A 14443-nucleotide genomic window follows, 5' to 3' on the forward strand; every position below is an offset into this window, starting at 1 on the left:
ATATATTTTTTTAAATATATTTTTAATTTTTATTTGTTTGTTTTTAAAGATGGACATTATCTTCTCTGGAGATCTATCTCACGTCCGTTAGCTTATAAGGTAAACACACTAACCGCAAGGCCAGCTAGCCTTTATATAAGAATGGGGCAAAAGCGCGTACATGAAATTAATTTGAGATATTGTGATATTAACAAATTTTTTTCAGCATGCTGTTTAGTAGGCTCGGACTTCGGACTGGTTCTTCTCAGGACATATAAAATTCAAAGATGCAACACCTCTTCCCGCTGTTCAAAGCTGCAGTCCGAAATTGCTTTCAAGTTAAGAATATTTTCTTAATATAAACATTTTATGTGAACAATACAATTTTAGAACAAAGCATTTTTAGTCTAAGAATTTAGTCCTTCAATTTAGACTGGACATTTTCCTTACAAATGTGAATTTTAAAATGCTTCCAAAACCAACCGAAGTCAAACTTTTCGAAGATTTTTTTTGTGCTGACAATTTATATTATTTATATGCATATATATTAACACATAATTTCTCAAATCTGCCAACCTGCTTCAACTCATTTAAATTGTTAATCTCTTTCTCTTCCCATTCTTATGTAAAATTCTAGTTGTTAAGTAAACCTGTAATAATAATTTAGTGCAGCCGAAAGTCATAGCAACTATGGCCGATTCCTCCCTGTACCTTAAGTTTTAAACGTTTGGCAACAGTGTACAATAATAATAATTAACACATAAATAGCCGAGTTTTAAATATTAAAGTATAAATGTATTTAGACCAAGTTCAAGTATACCTATTACATCTTCTACCACTATTAATATTTTACTTAATAATTTAATAAATAATTATACTTTGATCTTTTTAGCCCGACAGTTTAAGTGTAGAGGGTTAAAGAGTCGTTGGGGACCGCGAGCTTTTATAGTGTTCCGAAACCCAAGCGTTCCGCTCCAAAGAAAGCTTTGGGGTTTCGCTTTTTGGATCCCATAGAATTTTCACTCAGTCGCTCTTTAGCTTTCGTGCCGCGAAGTTAGCACAGCACAGTTTTTGTTGCAGCTGCGACCGAATAATTGGCTTCACAGCAGTTAAAATTCGTAGTGAAAAGTGAACTCCACCTGGAAAAGGACTCTCCAACGAGCCACCGGAGAATTAAAGTGCAATTAAGAACAACAAACTCCTGAGGAAAAGGAGCAACCAAGGAAGGACCCAAACCATATTTGGGAAAAGGTGCGGCGCCTCTTCTTTTCCTTTTTTATTTGTTGGGAGGGAGTGGAGGTTGTGCACATGCCGTTGCATCTCAGTAACTCCTTTTTGGCCACCCCATGGAGTTTTCCACCGACCAGTGCGCCTGCGCCATGGGGGAAAACGGCTGTTTTCGTGTTTCCCGCGCTGCCCAGCAGGTTGTCGACCCGGCCCAAACCCAGACCAGAAGTCCGAAATGCCGGCTTACACACTCACTTTCGTTCAGTGCGTTTCCCAGCCCTTATCGCATTTTCCACATTTCCTCGTTCCGCTTTGCCATTCGCCTCTACATGTAACATCTGGATAACCAAATAGACCAATCTGTCGGCTTACGCCGCGTATACTTAATGACTGCCCATTGCTGCTTGTTTGCTTGGCCCACATCCAGTTGTAACCCTCAGCCATTTTTGGAGGTGGGAATCTTTTTACCAAGCACGCACTGGCACTTGATTTTCGATTTGGGCGCGGGCGTCTTCAAGAGACTCTTGTTCTTTCCGCTAAAATCGAAAAAACGTGCTAAATACTTTTTGAGCTCTTTCGCGGGGGGAGGCCCATGAATTTCGAATTCTCTACAGATTGTATTACATGATAACTTAAAGTTTAAGTTATGACATTACTGTTAATATTCTCTTAGAACATATATTTTTTACAATTTATTCTTTAATACCATAGCCATTTATAATCTTAAAAAAGGAACTTTTCTTAACAAATTTGACAATTAAAGCAAGTTTGTATTTAAACAGCATAAAGAAAAATGAAACTAGACATCATTTGGAACGAAAACCCAAAGTTTTTGGCGACCATTAGCTTTATTTTCTGACTGTCAATTAAAATTCTGGGAATTGTTTATGAAACCGCTACCTAGCTGATCTACACAGAGAAAAAAGTACCCTCCTTAAAGTTCGTCTTCACCAGACTGTCAATCATTTGGGAGTACCCCCACTCCCCATTAAGTTAACTCCTATAATTTGCATCTTACTCACTGATTTTTAGCTGTAACTAACGCTGAGTCTGACTCTTGATTTCCGCTCGATTGTCAAAGCAGTTAACCTTGGGGCCACAGAATATTGCATTGCATCAACAACAGCGGGTTAATCATCAATGAAGCGTGCAAGAAGCATGCTGGAGGCCTTCAGATTTTGCATTGTGATTTCTGCTGGCCAACTCACGTGGAGGTGGAGTAAGGTGGCCAACAACAAACGGGCGAGTGGCTGGGCAAAAACTACAACCGGTTCAATGTTTGCACACTTTCTGTGTGGCTCCGTGTGTTTTAGGTTCTTATATTTGTTTTTATTCTGCTGTTCTGCTCTGTCGCCAAAGGCATTAAATATTACTGAATGACTGCGGCTCTGGTCGTCGGTTTACCCACATTTCGGGCTCTACGTGCGGAGCATGCTGGCCTGTTAATTTGAATTTCACACTCGAAACACTCGCTGCGACCAGATGTTGCTAGGGACCAGCTTCCCGCTCTCTCTCCGAATCTCTACTTTGATAATCATATTTTTAGTAGGGTTCGCTTTATATATAGTACCACCCTTGCATGTTGACTCAGCGGATCCCAACTCATCGCACACCTGAAGGTCAGCGGGAGTTACACCTTTGCTAAAACCCGCTTCCTGCTCCACCTTTCCCACTTCCGGTTCCTGAACCTTCGCCTCCTCCTCCCCCTTTGTTTACTGGCGTTGCGTGTGTGTTAAACATGATTGCCCCTTTAAGTACACAGAGCGAAAGTTTGAGAGCTTGTTATCAATTCAAAAATTAAATTAAATATATATTTTTAATTTTAATATTTGAAACTAGCTAGCTTTGATCCTTTTTCTTACACATTTAGATACTAATATTTGTAATTTTAAAAAAATAAATATAATTGACCGGCCAACCATTAGTAGTCTATTGTTCAATACCAACACCTTAAAGGTTAATTTTGTTTCGATTGTATCTGAGCTAACTAACCGGTGAATAGAGTTCACATTTAGCATAATTCCATTGTTGTTTGTTGGCCACAAGCAACCGTTAGTCGTGTTAGCTTGTTACTGAGACAACCGCACCGCGTTCTGACCCTGGCTGGGTGCCTTTAATTACTCATACGCCGAGTGTGACGATGGGTGCTGACCCCGCCCAAAAGCGAGGAGCGAAATGGGGAAACCGGCTGCAGAATGCACCTCGAATTGAGGGCTGTCCCACGATGGAAACTGGCCTGCTTTTGATTTGGCAGGGCAGTTAACATTTAGCCTAATGGGGCTTCTTTCCAGGGGGGTTCTGGGGGGTTTAGGGGCGTTTTAAGGGGGTGCTGAGCAGCCCGCGGACATTGCCCTCCAGCACAATTGCGCCCTCAAGCATGGCAGCCCGCCTCGCTGGCTGTTGCTCAGTTAAAACTAAAAAACAAACTGAAATTGTCATTAATTCGTGTTGTGCGCAAAGTGAAATTTTGTATGTTTTAAGCGGTTGCTGCTGTTAATGCTGCCACTGCCTTTTTCGCTGCCCTGTTTTGTTAATGCAGCGATAAATTCGTGACGTTAAATTCACAAACATGTGCCAGAGAAACGTTTTGTTGACCCCAAAGAGAACTTTCCCAGTGTGATATGAAAGCTCCCTCCACTCAAAAAAAATGTGTATCATTTCAAATTTGAAGGAAATAGGGCTTCAAATGTCATTCAGTTTTATAAAATAAAGTTATCTTAGATATTGAAAGTCATTTAAAAGAAAGATGTTTTACTAAATTCACCTAAAGTCAAAAGCAGTTTTTATTTATACCTAGTTTTTCATTTTTATAAAGATCAATAAACCCGTAAGTATCTGAAGTCTAATAAGAGATAAAAATACTTACAGGTGTTTTAAAATTTCGAAGTCAGATATTTTCAGATGTTTTTCTTTAACGCTAATCTTTCGTATTATGTTCCCTTGTGTACACAAAATCTTGATTTTTTTGTTTGCCAGTAAAATTGCTGGCAAAATGCGCAAGTTGCATGCGACAAGCAATTTGGCGAGGCCACATCCTGCCCCATTTCCTGGGTCCTCCAAATGCTCCCACCATATCCACTCCACATCCTGACATCAACAATGTTGGCTGCCGCTAGGAACAATGGTTAAGGCGGTGGAGGAGGCACTTAACCCAGTTTTTAGTTTTATTCAGATGCTTCCTTCTCTTTGACATGCCAAAAAGCCCGAATGATATCATGTCAAGCCAACCATCCCCTCTATCCGTGTGACCTAAATTCTAAGCTATTCTATTCCATGCGGGTGGCCACAACAATTGTCCCAGCTATTGATTTTTGCTCCCTCCATTTCAGCCGAAGTTGGAGCTGAACTGCCAATGAAAAGACTGAACTGAACTGAAGACATCAACCAAGGACCAAACGAGGAAATGTTTTAGAAGCAGCAGCTGCACCATTGCGATAAGGGAAGAGCCGCACTAGCCCCATCATTAACATAAACATCGGCCAGACGAAGTCGCAATGTTTCTGCCCGTGAAATCAAATCAGTAAGTACACGGAAAGAAATAGAATAGTTAAGAAAAGTCAGTAAAAGTACATGATACTTTACCATTTTTATGAGTAACATACTCGGCAACAAAAGTTTATGTACAACTTGTACATTTTGTTTTCTGTTGAAACGAATCTTAAGATCAATGTTAAGGCTAAAATTCAGCAATACGCATAGTTACATAACTTTTAAAAATAGTGTAATTTAAAAAAAAAATAGTAACATGTATTTTGTTGTGGCTTAAGATACTATAGATTAGTATTTTGTTCTTGTAAGAGTAACTAATTCATTGATCTTATGAAGTCTTGATGGTTTGGGCCCAAATAAACATTATATTGGTCAATTTGAATAACAAATTTCTTCGTGTGTAATCAAAAATCATATTTATTTTCCGAAAAAATATGATTTTCTGTACTTGTATTTACTGTGCATCAACGCCCCTTGAAACTCGAGTAGCGACTTGCTGCTCCGTTCAACCCCCAAAAACGAGAGCCCCCCAACATAACATAACATAAACAGGAACACCAGGCATAAACAACCCCCGGCTTTACGGCGGAGGAGGAGTTCCTGTTTCTGTTTTCGCCGACACTTTGCCGCCAGCATTGTCATTATGTTTACAAGACTTGATTTTACGGAGGCGAGGATTTCACGAGCTCATCAAATTCTCGTTGCAGTACCGGCGAGGCCAGTGGGAACAACGAGGATGTCACCACCACCAGCAACAACTCCACACAAACGCCCAGCGATCTGAGCCCACCGGGACCCAACGAAGAGGTCCTTCCCCAGGCGCACCACCAAAATCCAGGCCACTGCATCGCCTCCTTCGCAGCCATCAACCAGATGAGGAACAATGCGCAGGTGAGTTTGGGGACCTCTAGTCTAGGACTCAGTTCAAAATATCAGGTGTCTCCCAAAATATATGGAAAATACTATTGGGAAATAAACCAGTTAGAGTATTGCTATTATCAATCCAGTTTTGAACAAGTTATGGTCAGATCAATTGCTTTCCCAAAAATCAGCAATCTCATATCAAAGAGTTCATCTTATAGCAAATATTCCGTCAATTGACACATCTTGATATCGCCGTCGTACTAATTGCATTAGGCGTGAACATAATTAAAATATTTATTTAGAATGGGCGCCTGATTGAGGTCGTCGCAAGTCCGAGTTGCCGCTTGCCCACATGGCGCATACATAATGTCTTTCGATCGTTTCTCTTTTATTTGGGCAGTCGGCAGCTTTAATTGTGCCTGAGACCGCCCCCTCAGAGTTCAGCTGGGTGAGGCTATTAGAGCAAATTGCCGATTTAGTCGCCCAGCGGGTGGCATGGATGAGTTAGCCTTAACCAGAAGCGAGCCATGATGTAAGCGACACTGCTATTAAAAAGCGCCTCCACTATCGGGGTCATTGACTGCGGGCAAAGCCTGTCAGAAGTTATTGATGGAGGGCCCTTCTAAGGATTCAGGAGCGGGGAGCTCGGGATTTGGAGTGCAAATTGAGCACGTAGCCGGGTATTAATCGGATTTGTAAAGCGACACTTTGTCTGCCCCGTCAGGAACCCCAGGTCTCAACAGCCTTCCTTCTCTATTCACCATTCACCATTCTCCTGCCCATTTCAGCTCTGCGATGTTCGCCTGGAGGTGGGCGGCGACACCATCAACGCCCATCGAGTGGTCCTGGCATCCGTGTCGCCCTATTTCTATGCGATGTTCAACGGTGAGTGCACTTAACAAGCATGAAGGTACTTCCGTAGTGATATTGTAGGCTCCGAAAAATATTGATGTTGAATTATTAGTTTTTATCCATGTTTAAGCCAAATAACCCAAACAAATTACTGAACTAAAAAACTTACGCTTAATCTAATTTCTGCTTTACAAAATCTTTCCCTTTCCATCTGCCGATTTCTCAATGTCATGTTATATGTGATAATGATATGTATTATATTATATGTTTAATGATAAAACTGTGATAAATTGATAAATTTTCCAGTAGACTCTTTATTAAGGTTTGTCAGTCCGAATTTCTCAATGAAATGTGTAATATATTCTGTAAAGACTTGTCGCTTATTAACATCACATTGAGGAAACCATTTTTTTTTTACCAGAAATTAACTTTATATTAACGTTCTCTGGCAGTTTATAGACATAGTCTTTAACATGACATTGAGAAATCAGCCCTAAATATATTGTTTCACTTAATTACCATAAGGTAATGCTTAATGCTTAACATTAATTTAATTTAATTTCAATACTTCTGCCTGAACTTGGAATCTTAGAAACCCTATTTTTTTAATCCAATAGTAACAATAGGTCATACGTTTCTTAATTTTGTTTTCATATTTTAGTTAAAAACCTTTTATATGTATGACATTGTAAACTGATCTAATACTTACCCCTTTTATACACCAGACGACATGCTGGAGCGAACCCAGGGATTGGTCCGTCTGCACGACGTGGACAGCTCAGCGCTGCGGCAGCTGATCGACTACACCTACACCGGCGAGATCACGATCACCGAGCAGAACGTGCAGGTGCTTCTGCCGGCCTCCGGATTGCTGCAGATGCACTCCGTGCGGGATGCGTGCTGCAAGTTCCTGCTCCGCCAGCTTCACCCTTCCAACTGCCTGGGCATCCGCAGCTTCGCGGACGCCCACTCCTGCAAGGAGCTCCACACGCGATCCCACAAGTACGCCCTGCAGAACTTCCAGCAAGTGGTGGGCACCGAGGAGTTCCTGCTGCTGCCCTTCGAGGAGGTTCGCGAGCTGATCTCCAACAGTCAGCTGAACATTAGCTCCGAGGAGCGAGTCTTCGCCGCCGTCATTAACTGGGTGAGGCACGATCTCGCCACCCGGAGACTCCACATTGCCGAGCTGATGTCCAATGTCCGGCTTCCACTAGTCAGCCGAGACTTTCTCATGAGCTGCGTGGAAACGGAGACTCTCATGCGCGATGACTCCGAATGCAAGGAGCTGCTCTTGGAGGCCATGAAGTACCACCTGTTGCCGGAGCAGCGCAGCATAATGGGCAGCCAGAGGACCCAGGAGCGTCGTCCGGAGGGAATGAAGCCCTACGTATTCGCTGTTGGAGGAGGCAGTCTCTTCGCCATTCACAACGAGTGCGAGGTGTACAATCCTCGGTCGAACTCCTGGAGTCCAGTGGCTCCCATGTTGTGGCGGCGATCCCGATCCGGAGTAACGTCTCTGCACAAGCAGCTGTATGTGGTCGGGGGCTACGACGGAGTCAGCGATCTGGCCACGGCGGAGAGCTATAATCCGCTGACCAACAAGTGGACCAACATAACTCCCATGGGAACAAAACGCAGCTGCCTTGGAATCTGCTCCTACGATGCTTTGATCTACGTTTGCGGTGGCTATGATGGCGCCTCCTGCCTGAGCAGCATGGAGCGGTATGATCCGTTGACCGGGATATGGAGTTCCTGTCCGGCCATGAGCACAAGGAGAAGGTATTGCCGGCTGGCCGTGCTGGAGAACTGCATCTACAGCTTGGGAGGCTTTGATTCCACAAATTACCAGTCGAGTGTGGAGCGGTTTGATCCAAGGGTGGGTCGCTGGCAGCCGGTGCCTAGCATGACGGCCCGCAGAAGCAGCTGCGGAGTGGCCTCCACCGATGGACACCTGTACTGCATAGGTGGTAATGACGGCACCATGTGCATGTCCAGTGGAGAGCGGTTTAACTTGCGGAGGAACAGCTGGGAGCCCATTGCAGCCATGCACTCTCGCAGGTAGGTGATCTGAGTTTAAAGTGCTGCTTGCCAATTGTTTATTCCCTGGCACTACTTGCAGATCGACCCATGAAGTGGTCGAGGTGGAGGGCGCTCTCTTCGCCCTGGGCGGCAACGATGGCAGCTCCTCGCTGAACTCCGTGGAGCGCTATGATCCGCGGCTGAACAAGTGGAGTGTGGTCAACGCAATGGTGGCCCGTCGCAGCTCTGTGGGCGCCGCTGTCCTGGAATGCTTCCATCTGGAGCGCGGACTGGTGCAGACGACGAACTTATGACCCTTGGCCAGCATAACGGAGTCCTTCGCCGCAGCTACAGTCAGCGGCAGTAGCAACTGCAGCAGCACCATCAATGGAATTGGAACCGGAGCAGCGGTACCTCCATCAACGGGGGCGGGTGGCACCCTAACCGTTCCGAGTCGGGCGGAGGCGGCTGCCTTCACGGCCAACATTGCGCTGAGTAGTTCTGCTCCGTCGGCCAGTTCCACACTGCGTCGTCATCGGAGGGACACTCCCGGCCTGGCCGAGAGCCGGAGGGCCAACAGCAATGCCAGCAGCAGTGGCAGCGAGAGCGGGAGCGGAAGCAGCAGCGGAGCCAGCGCATCCGGAGGAGGAAAGCCACCGGCGACGGCCTGATCCTGGTCCATGTCGCGTCGCTTTTAAGCCACACTACAAATTAACACTTTCATACAAAGCTAACCCCACGCGCCTAATGCAGGAATTTGATTGTTCGAGTTCGTTATGAATAGATATAGGAATATTTATAGGATTGGGAGGAGGCCCCGGGCGGTCGTTCGATTGCTCAACCAAGGATGAACATCAACCCCATAACACACACGTTTCTAGTCAAGATCTCTCACACTTAATGGGAATGCCGCGGGGGCGAGGACACACCTCCTGGAGAAGCAACCTAATCTGCCTACAATTTACATACATAAACCTCTATACACTTAAATTATATACTGTATACACTCTTATGTACTATTCTTATGTATTTTATACACGCAATTAAATCGATAAGTCAGTGTTTCGTAACCGAATGCGTCGAGGTCGGCGTTCTGTTCAGTGCGCTTTGTACTAGGATCTTGACAGGAAGCCCCCGCTAAGGTGTGGATCACATCATCCGCTCGGCCATGCTGCTCGCCACATTGCCCACGTTCTTTTCCTTGTCCGCCGGCTGGGCGACCTTCGAGGCCATTTTCCGGGCATCCAACCAGTCCTTGGGCAGACCGGTGCCAACTGCAAAGACGGGGGATTGGGATTAGTGGAGGGATCGCTGCTCGGGGACGAGTGTGTGCCCCGGCAGGTGCGAGCTAAAAGTAACGTTTACAGAGGGACACAACGATCGTCAGACAGTTCTCAGTACGCATTTATTTTCAGTTTCCGCTTTACGTGACTCTCGATGATGGGACAAGGAAAGTTAAATGCTGGTGAGGCCATCCGCCCGCGTTGGTCTCATTGGTCCACAAAGAGTCGTGCCGTGATCGATCCTTGGCACCCGGCGTACGGATGTGGGATGAAGCTGCCTCCGGGTGGCAAGGACTTCGCACTTGGCAGACAGTTCGTGGAGAAACGAAGCCGATGCGCCGCTAGGGGGTGGTTAAAACTAAACGGTACTTAGGCTCTAGCTCGAAGGAAATGCAATACGAATTAATTAACAACGAATGTGGATCGCCTCCTAGTCCAAGTCGTCGGCTACTGGGTTGCGCGATTGGGAGAAACGTTAACAGAACGAAATTTGGTAGCAAAATAGAAGAGATGGGGTACGGAGAACGCGTTAGAAGTTACTCAATTATAAAGGCTATGTCTAAGGTTTGGCCAATGTGGTTGAAACCAAAAGCACAAGTGTTTTCAACTTAAAAGTAAACTCTTTTTGTTATTCAAAACGAGAGCTATTTACTTTTGTAAACCTTCTCGGTCATGTCATCGAAGCCAGAGTCCTGGATGTTGAGCATCAAGCTATCCGCCGACAGGTAGACCTTGTTCTGTGAGCTGGCAATCTGTGGAGAGAGGAGTTATTCATTATTTCTAAATTATAATTAAGATTAGAAGAGTCCTACCGTGCGGGCAATGCTTTGAGCGGCACGCAGCTTGCGTAGTTTGAGGTAGGCTGGGTTCTGCTTCACGGCCAGACCTAAGTGAACATATCAGTTAAGAAGAACCATTTGGTGGCAGTAAAATGGGTGAGCCTACGGCCCTATTCACATATAACTGTAAAGCGAAAAGTATCTGGTATTCTTGAGAGACCAATAAAGGTTTTCTAGCTCACAAGATACAAACGAGTTTCCAGTTAGATGTAAAAGGGTTTTAAGTGTAAAGTTATTGTTTTGTAAAAGGATATCATTTTCGCAGCCTCGGCTTCTCCCTCGGCCTGGACAATCTTCTGCTGCTTCTCCTGTTTGGCGCGCTCTACGAAGAACACGGCCCGCTGGGCCTCCTGCTGGGCCACCTGTTTGGCCTCAATGGCGGCCGTGTATTCCTTGCCAAAGCTCAGCTCGGTAAGGGACACATCGTCCAGGATGATGTTGAAGTCGCGGGCACGCTCAACCAGCTCCTTGCGGATCAGCAGGGAGACCTATTGAAAGATAATTATATTTATAAACACAATTTAACATGGGTATTTATAAGGTATTCACCTGCTGGCGCTGGGTAATCAGCTGCGAGGCATTGAACTTGGCAATAACGCTCTTCAGCACCTCGTTGCAGATGGAGGGCAGCACCTTCTCATCGTAGTCCACGCCCAGCTGCTTGTGCAGGAAGGGCAGGTTCAGGGAATCGGGACGCGACAGCACTCGCAGCGAGATGTTGATCATCTGCAGATCCTTGGAGCCGGTGGGCGAGGAGATTTTGCGGGGACGAGAGCGAATGTCATAGATGATGGGGTACTGGAACCAGGGGATGCGCACGTGCAGGCCCTCGGAGTAAATGTCGCTCTGGATGCCGCCAAGACGGCTGAAGATGATGGCGCGGTGACCACCCTCAACTGTTGAGTGGAGTATAATTAAGGTTAATTAAATTAAACTTTTCCAAACATTGTCAAGATTAACTAATAAATGTTTGTATATTGGATAAGAAATATGCTCCTATGACAATCATAAAGACACAGGTCAAGAACTGGCAATATAGTCAGGACTTTTCTAATGTACCTAATTATAGCATTTAAATCAGAATACTTTGGACCTACGCCCGTTAAGTAGACTTTTAATAAATATAAATGGAGTTTGTTATGCAATCATCGGAAGATGAATTTGGGGATTTGATAAGAATAAAATGTAACAAAAGACTGGAGATTTGAGAAGTATCTCCACCAAATTGTCATTGTTGCAACTCATTAGAATCCAAAAAGATTAGTGCAAATCCAATTGGGAGTTATGAAATCCGGCAAACAGCAGAAACACACATACACCTATGCACATATATGCAACTGTTTGAGGTTATGTGCACATGCCGCTGGTGTTTCCATGTTTATGCTGGTTACCCCTCAAACCGGTGGCTATATACGATCGGCTTTATCCTTACCGGTGTAAAGGGACTGGCTGACACCATAGGCAGCGGCTCCCACGGCGGCCAGGACCTTCAGTCCGATTCCCAATCCCGGCGGACCACCTTTGCCCAGCTTGCCCGCAAGATCGTTCAATTTGCTCTGTGCCATCTTGTTTGTTTTCTGCAGCGGGGAATTTCAAAAATATTAGAACAATCGTCAAAGGCAGGGCACACTCTCTAGAATTTAATAATAAACGTATGATTTTTACTTGTGCGAAATTGGGAAATCTCACGCACGTTCTGTTTAGAGTGACCGCGGAGTTATCAATAAATTATACCGACGGCTCCAGGAAATATACTGTTAATACCACCCGCTACCTTCGTAGCGGATACACCCTCCCGACATATCTGGTATGCGGGCTTGGCTCTTTTATAGATACAATTGGTTCTATTTTGCCATAATAATGAAATAAGCAATATTATTTTTTAAAATCTAGGATAGATGCTTATATAGCTGTTGAAATTCTTATTGAGCTCTTACGATGGATTCTATTACCAAATATTTCGTACAATACCCTTGCATAGGGTATTACATTTTTTGTCAGAAGTTGGCTAGATCGACTCGGCTAGTGATCCTGGTCAAGAATATATATACTTTATGGGGTCGGAAACGCTCCTTCTGCCTGTTACATACTTTCCGACGAATCTAGTATACCCTTTTACTCTACGAGTAACGGGTATAAATATCGTTTCCTCCCGATTTTGTATACTAAATTTTAAGTAGTTTTTAAAAACTATACAAAAAAATCAAGTATTTTAGCTTGAACCAATACTTTCAGTGTCAAAACTTCGCCAAACATGGAAAATCCAAATGTCGAGAACAAAGTACCGCTTTCAACTACGAATTTTTAAGACAGAAAATACTCGATTTCAGTACTTTTTATAACCTTTCAGACTAAAATTAAGTATGATTAATTCTTAAATTTACTAATGTTTGTACAAAGAACATTTTTTATGCCTACTATTTGGTTGGTTTAAATTAATCTATTTATTTTTGACCCAGTTTCTGTGACATTGAGATTTACTTTTCGGGGAATATTTGGTTGGAAAAGATTTCTGTGACACCCCTAAAAAAAAGAAAAAACTGAACGGATTACAATGCAAATTAAATTCAATTGTAATAATTAATTCATGATAACTTACCACTAATTACTTTGAACTGTGGCCAAGAGCTAAAAATAGACCAACAAAAGCATATGATGAAACCCGTCTGGGGTTTTTGTTGCTAGCAGCACTTAAACTCACTTGTTGTGAGTTTTTTGTAAAATTGTGACAATTACAATTTTGAGCGCATAGCTCCAGTGTGCTGAAGCGGAAAGGAATTCGAATCGGGTGGGGATATTATTTATGCCCTTATCGAAACACCAAGGGGCCTCTGTTTTGGCCGTGTTTTGACAATCTGATTTCAGTATTTACCCTTTGCGAGGTGTTTATTGGTTAGTATTTATAGATTTGGAAGTGGCCGATTAGGCTGTATTGCGTTATGGCGCTTGTCGCAAATTGGCCACTGATGGATTTGTAATTAATTTTGGCCAGCATCGATTAGATAAGGGATGTGAAAGACTCTGTTTTGGTGCTGTCAAGTGGCGCGGAAATTTCCTCGAATTAGCTGCGCTGAAAGCTGAAGTTTTGACTGCCAGCTGACGCACCTGCCACCTCTCTTTCGATCATATCACGTTAAGATGTTAACAAGTGCGCCATAATGGCTGCCAAACTTCGCTCTGACGTCGACACTTACCACTTTACCAGGGACCTAAGACAACGTAGGCCCAACTCAATGGGATTAATGTCGCATTCGCAATGCAGATCACATAGGAGTATACGACAGTGACGTTCGTGTTTGCATTCCCAGAAATCCCCCAGGAAATCTACATATTAAGCTTACCCACACAGAAAACAATGCGATTCTCAGATAAAAACTTGATACAAATGTTTGCACTCTAAGCATCTGAGTACCTCGGGCCGATTTCTCAATGCCATGTTTACTATCTGCCAGAGAAAGTTAACGTGAGGTTAAATTGTTTGGAAAGACCAATTTTGAAATGTGATGTACGTAAATATTGCAGAATCTGTAAACAAAGGATTCAGTGGGAAATGCGGCCTGCCAAAACTTAAAAAGAAGAGTTGGCGAAGATTTGATTGTCATTTTCTAGAACTTTGCCTCTACTTAAGACTTCTAAGTCAGTTCAAACCTAACATGAGTTTATCTGAAACAGAATTTGACTTGATGACAAAAGTTAACATTGTATTGAGAAATCGGCTATGATTGAATTATATTCTTTGTTTCCATTTGCATCTTGTGGTTGTATGACAATAAATCAATGATTCAATTACCAAGAACTAAACTTTTGAGTTTATTCATGCGCCTTGGAAGATAAAATATTTATATTTATACAAAAACAGATGTTGGATTGTCATTATCAAAGTTGATGATG

General features: G+C 43.7%; 2 protein-coding genes across 4 annotated transcripts; one reads left to right on the forward strand and one right to left on the reverse strand.

Annotated features, from left to right (window-relative positions):
- The first annotated feature begins 999 nt into the window (after positions 1-999).
- LOC108018139 (kelch-like protein 17) lies at positions 1000-9500 on the forward strand. Its single transcript, XM_017085596.4, has 6 exons — positions 1000-1230; positions 4536-4726; positions 5403-5586; positions 6348-6444; positions 7137-8469; positions 8531-9500. Exons 2-6 carry the CDS (start codon positions 4701-4703, stop codon positions 8742-8744), a joined length of 1854 nt encoding a protein of 617 aa, XP_016941085.1. The 5' UTR covers positions 1000-1230; positions 4536-4700; the 3' UTR covers positions 8745-9500.
- On the reverse strand, positions 9440-12336 carry Phb2 (prohibitin 2). Of its 3 annotated transcripts, none has more exons than XM_017085597.4 (7): positions 12218-12336; positions 11985-12129; positions 11102-11448; positions 10807-11040; positions 10526-10603; positions 10366-10465; positions 9440-9704 (listed from the first exon to the last, which is right to left on the reverse strand). In XM_017085597.4, exons 2-7 carry the CDS (start codon positions 12115-12117, stop codon positions 9580-9582), a joined length of 1017 nt encoding a protein of 338 aa, XP_016941086.2. In that variant the 5' UTR covers positions 12118-12129; positions 12218-12336; the 3' UTR covers positions 9440-9579. The 3 variants fall into 3 exon arrangements, with proteins under 3 accessions (XP_016941086.2, XP_036669894.2, XP_016941087.1); XM_036813999.3 differs by having other exon boundaries at positions 12246-12266; XM_017085598.4 differs by lacking the exon at positions 9440-9704 and adding an exon at positions 9817-10163.
- Positions 12337-14443: the final 2107 nt, after the last annotated feature.

The sequence above is a fragment of the Drosophila suzukii genome, chromosome 2R (assembly GCF_043229965.1).
Source record: "Drosophila suzukii chromosome 2R, CBGP_Dsuzu_IsoJpt1.0, whole genome shotgun sequence".
Taxonomy (NCBI): Eukaryota; Metazoa; Arthropoda; class Insecta; order Diptera; family Drosophilidae; genus Drosophila; species Drosophila suzukii.

What these genes read in the sequence shown, in the direction of transcription:
- LOC108018139 (XM_017085596.4), top strand. Translation starts at nt 4,701, where the DNA reads ATGTTTCTGCCCGTGAAATCAAATCA. An exon ending in CTGCCCGTGAAATCAAATCA is followed by an intron (nt 4,727 to 5,402) that starts GTAAGTACACGG and finishes TTCTCGTTGCAG; the next exon opens with TACCGGCGAGGCCAGTGGGA. An exon ending in GCAGCCATGCACTCTCGCAG is followed by an intron (nt 8,470 to 8,530) that starts GTAGGTGATCTG and finishes CACTACTTGCAG; the next exon opens with ATCGACCCATGAAGTGGTCG.
- Phb2 (XM_017085597.4), bottom strand. Translation starts at nt 12,117, where the DNA reads ATGGCACAGAGCAAATTGAACGATCTTGCGGGCAAGCTGGGCAAAGGT. An exon ending in CTCAAAGCATTGCCCGCACG is followed by an intron (nt 10,466 to 10,525) that starts GTAGGACTCTTC and finishes CTCTCTCCACAG; the next exon opens with ATTGCCAGCTCACAGAACAA. An exon ending in GACCGAGAAGGTTTACAAAA is followed by an intron (nt 9,705 to 10,365) that starts GTAAATAGCTCT and finishes CCGTCTTTGCAG; the next exon opens with TTGGCACCGGTCTGCCCAAG.